Raw genomic sequence first — 5,421 nt, 5'->3', positions numbered from 1 at the left:
GCAGCCAAAGACACAGAGAATTTTGAAAATAGTGAGAGAAAATGATACATCCTATAGAGGAGAACCAGGCAAGCTTAACAAATGACTTCTCAGAAGAAAGACATGGAGTAAATGGAATGACATATTCAGAGTGCTGAAAAAACAATTACCAGAGAATACTATATCCAGTCAAAATGTACTTTAGAAATGAAGGTAACCTAAAGACTGGCCTGGATAGACAAGATCAAGATAATTGATTGCTAGTAAATCTACCTTACAAGAAGCACAAAACAAACTTTTTCAAAGGAAAGAAAAATTTTCTGTATGTGAATATCAGTCACTGAAAGAAATAAGTCACACTAGAAATGGCAAATATGTCAGTAAATATAACAGTCTTATGTGTGTGTGTGTGTATGTATATTCTCTGTTCTTAATGTACTTAAATGACATACAAGTATGCATTTATTTTCTCTTAATTTGTTTTAACACAAGATTGTATACATATCTTAAGTATAATAATACTTTTTAAAAGTTTATAACATAAAGTTGTGTGTGTGTGTGTGTATTATATATATATATATATAATATATATATATATATATATATATATATATATATATATATATTGTTATTATTATGTTAGTATTATCCTAAAGTAGATTATGGTAAGTTAAAATATATTGGACTTCCTACAACAATCACCACTAATGTGTGTATGTGTATAACAATAAAAATTAAATTTCTATTTTAAATTAACTATTTAGCAATAGGAATTAAATTTCTGTGTCAAAATCTTTCAACACAAAAGAAAGAAGTGGAGCTGAAACAAGAAAATGAAAAGACAGCAGGCATTTAAAATATGATTGGAAAAATGACAGACATAAATTTAACCATATAAATAATCATATTAAATATGAATGGACAAAATGCACCAGTCAAAAGGCAGAGATATTAAGAATTAATTAAAAAAGCAAGATTCAGCTACTGACTATCTACAAGAGGTACAATTTAGACTGAAAAACACAAATACAATGAAAATTTAAAAAGTTACTATTCCATGCAAATAACAACTGTAACTGAGCTGGAGTAGTTACATTAAAGTCAGAAAAGATTAGACTTTAAGACGATAAATAGCACCAGAAAAAAAAGAGGGTCATTTAATAATAGTAATCCAAAAAATTAATAAATAAGTAAATTTAGCAATTATAAATTCATGCAAAACTGACAAAGGAGCCCCCAAATATCTGAAATCAAAACTGACAAATTAGAAAGGTAAAAATATAATGTAATATGGGATTATGATATCAGCCTTAATCATTGATAGACTAAATAAAGAGAAAACTAGCAAGACTCCAGAAGACTCTAGCAATATTATCAACATGATGGAACAAAGTAAAATCTATAAAATGATCATTGAGAATAAAAATTTTAGGGCAGGCTTTCTCAGCTTCAACACTATTACTGTTTTGGGCTGGATAACGTTTCATGTGAGGATTTGTGCTGTTAATTGCAGGTTATTTTGCAGCACACCTCTCCTCAACTCTCCTGACATCAGTAACATTCCTTCACAGCACGCTCTCATTCTGAAAATCAATTATAATTCCAGGCATTACCAAATGTCCTCTAGAGAAAAAAATCACTCCCAGTCGAAACTACCGATTTACAGTTGTTTGCAATTTAATTGGAAAAATTATTGAATTTAATTTGGAATATTATCATTTAAATTTAATTGTAATACATTATTAAAGAGCTCATAAATATATTATCAAAGTAATCTTATAATCTTACACCAGACATTCAAGATACCTTTGCTTTTGTTTATTCTTGGCCAGTATCTAGTTGTATAGACATCAGATAATAAACTTTTAAAATGTTTTTCTGTATGAAAAATCACAAGATGTGAATTCTTATGGTACTGTCTGCATATGATGTAATTCTAAGTCAAACTCATTTACAGAGATTACAGAGAACAATTTCCTTTGACAGTGAACAGATATTTAAACCAACCAAGACCAAGGCAATCTATTAGTTTTATTAATGGGGGATGGGGAAAGAAAAAAAGATAAAGGAAAGTCCACTTCTGTTCATTTAAGTCATTTTCTTAATTTTGCAAACACACAAGCCTGGTTTCTATCGATGATGACTTTTTTCAAGGCATCTTTTACATCCTTGTTCCGCAGGCTGTAGATCATGGGGTTCAGCATGGGAATGATCACTGTGTAGAAGACTGAGGCCATCTTATCTGTTTCCAAGGAATGGCTTGAGCTTGGTTGTAAGTACATAAAGATCAGTGTCCCGTAGAATATGGTGACCACCAGCATGTGGGAGCTACACGTGGAGAAGGCTTTGAGTCTTCCCTCAGCTGAGCGCATCCTCAGGATGGCAGAAATAATGAACATGTAGGAGACAAAGACAATCAGAACAGAGGAAACGAATGTGATACCAGCACAGGCAAAGATCCAGAACTGTTTAGAGTGTGTGTCTGAGTCAGTAAGCCTGAGGAGAGGCATGTCATCACAATAGAAGTGATTGACGATATTGGAGTGGCAATAGGAGAGGCGGAAGGTGAGGATGGTGTGAAACAGCGCCATCAGGAAGCTGTAGCTGTAGGGTACAGCTACAAGCTGAGTGCATATTCTCGGGGACATTGTGACCATATACAACAGAGGGTTACAAATGGCTACATACCTATCATAGGCCATGGAAGCCAGTAATAAGCATTCTGACACCATGAAGGTGAGAAAGCAGCCTAACTGAGCAGCACATGCACTGAAGGAGATAGTAGCTTGTTTGTACAAAAAATTCCCAAGCATTTTGGGTGTGATGACAGAAGAGTAGCAGAAATCAACGAAAGCCAGGTTGCTAAGGAAGAAGTACATTGGTGTGTTGAGTCTCACATCTGTTCTAATGACCAGGATCAAACCCAGATTTCCTGATATTGTGAAAAAGTAGATGGATAAGAATACCACAAAGAGGGGCATTTTCAATTCCCGAAGATCTGTGAGGCCCACAAGAACAAATTCTGTCACGTGGGTGCAATTTATCGGAGACATGGTCTTCGGGGAGGCTGGATGAGGAAGTAGAGAGAAGAGTTAAATCAAAGTAGATTTTTTGTACTATAATTCCGATAAGTGGTGTTATTTTTTAATATTTTATGTCTTGTAAAGAGCATTATTTAATTTTATTTATTTGTTTATTTGTTTATTTTTACTAATATATATATGTACACACACACGTATATATACACATATATACATATACATATATTCAAAGAGATATTTATGTGATACGCATATATCTTTCCCCAGATCCATTGACTATACAAAAATGGAAGCTGTGAAATAGCCCACGTTGCATAGGTTTCAGTTCAAGGTTTTGTGTAATAAGAACCTTACTTGCTAAAATTTGCAAGCTACGTTTTTAACTGAAAAAATGTTCACATTAATAGCATAAAATAAAACAAACCTACAGCTGCATCACTTTGATGGATTCATATTGTACCCATGCAGACACAACTGCACATTTTTCCCAATGCTGGCAGAAATAGTTTTGCATTTTTTATTTTATGTTAATAATTTATCACTTCTAGGTCCACATACGTTGCAGCATATTCTAACGTTGTGCTTATAATGCAAACACTGAATATAAATAATTTTATGGAAAACACAATGAGGTGTTTATTTACCTCATTTTATCTTAAGAAACCTTGATGTAAAAATCCTATTATTATGCCAATTTTACAGAAGAGGAAGAAGAAAATGAAACATGTACGTGAAGCAATGTCAGACAGCTAGTTTGACAACAGTGGATTTCAAGTCCATATGTTTCTGATTCAGGGGTCCACACCTCATAATTACGTTCTTGATATAATATATACTAAGTATTCTGTTGGTGAAAATCTAAATTATTTCCAGATTTTTCTTTACATAGCACTGCACAAACATTTTTATCTCTAAAACATGAACTTACATGGACAGAAGGAATGAATTCTCGCATAATCTTACAATATATCACAAGTTAGAATGAAATATTTGCTTTCCAAAAGATTTAGAAGTTTATGTTTCCTTAAAAGTCAACTTGTAAGTTTCTTTCAATGTTTTTACCTTTTATTAAAGAAACATTGATTTGAATTATATTTTGTGTATTAACTTTTGTTTTCCTACTGCATTTAAATTCCGATATCTTTCCATTTTTCTCATTCACTTTGACTAATTTTCATGATTAAATTATTGAATATTTGAATAATGTAAAATGTCACATCTCCCTTTTACTCCTTTTTGTTTTGTCTCTATCTCTCATCTTTATATCTGAAAATTGAAAGTAAAGCTTTTTTTGAAAAACTCATGGATTTTTGTACACACTGAAAATTATTCTGTGAATAAATATATAAGTGATATTAAAGCCTGTGTTTCTTCATAGTTCTTCAGAATTTATTAATGGCTCTGGTGTATTTACTATTGCTCAATTATCAAATAATACATTTTAGTTAGTTTCTGTTGTTTTTAAACCACATGTTTATTGAGCAACAATATGTAATAAGTACTAACTTTCAAGGAATATTCATTCATCTTAAATTTACCCTAAATAAATTGCATTTGTTATATATGTAATATTATATAATTCTCATATATACAAGTATACATTATGTAATATATATAAATGTATTTCCTGAAACCCTAATACAGGTGGGATTTTAATGTCTAACTAGAGCAACATGGAAATGGAGAAAAATAAGGACCTAGGAACCTGTAAATTCCAAATCTCTACTTTGCATGTTAAGAAATAAAATTGAATTTTGAGTGCCCCACACCAAAGAAAAGGAGAAAAGAAGGAGATAAAGGGAGATAAGATAAAAATATAATTTTTTGTTTATTGGCTGCTCAGAAGATCTTTCTTCAGAATACTAACTTTCATATTTAAATTCTTTTGACCGCAAATGACAGAAATACTTGTTACAGGATGGCATGGAAGTAATAAATATATACAGGCTAATAGTTTTATTGCCTGGCAAGTACTTACATTTTTGTGAGTGTGTTCTACTTTAATCTGTTCTGTTCTATTTAATTCAAATAATACTGGTCAAGATCCTAAAGGGTGCATTCATAATGTACTAGTAGTTGCAAGCACAATTTCAAAAGGACACTGTAATCTGCCACACACAACAGCATTTTCACTAATCAATTATCAGCTCCTTGCTGTATCTCCCACTCTGATCTGCAACCAAGACTGTTGCCATTCTATCCTTAACATTTCTCTTGATTGCGTCTAATAGCTACTTTCTTAGGAGGCTTTTTCAATTCATTCATTCCCTCATTCAGTAATATATAGTGAGAACTACTAATTTCCAGGCACTAATTAGCATGAAGATAGAGCAGAGAAAGAGCAGACAACAGACAGGACTAGAAAGAAAGTTTTATCTAATGTTTCTTTATTTTTCTTGTC

The 5,421-nt window shown here is 31.9% G+C and overlaps 1 protein-coding gene across 1 annotated transcript; it reads right to left on the bottom strand.

The window, feature by feature from the left end:
• Positions 1-2,072: 2,072 nt before the first annotated feature.
• Positions 2,073-3,032, bottom strand: LOC134376740 (olfactory receptor 8U1-like). Its single transcript, XM_063095216.1, has one exon. The coding sequence runs from the start codon at positions 3,030-3,032 to the stop codon at positions 2,073-2,075; it is 960 nt and encodes a 319-aa protein (XP_062951286.1).
• Positions 3,033-5,421: the final 2,389 nt, after the last annotated feature.

The sequence above is a fragment of the Cynocephalus volans genome, chromosome 4 (genome assembly GCF_027409185.1).
Source record: "Cynocephalus volans isolate mCynVol1 chromosome 4, mCynVol1.pri, whole genome shotgun sequence".
In the NCBI taxonomy this organism is placed as follows: Eukaryota; Metazoa; Chordata; class Mammalia; order Dermoptera; family Cynocephalidae; genus Cynocephalus; species Cynocephalus volans.
Note: the sequence above shows the minus strand (reverse complement) of the source record. Positions and strands in the feature narration are given on the sequence as shown.

What these genes read in the sequence shown, in the direction of transcription:
- LOC134376740 (XM_063095216.1), bottom strand. Translation starts at nt 3,032, where the DNA reads ATGTCTCCGATAAATTGCACCCACGTGACAGAATTTGTTCTTGTGGGC.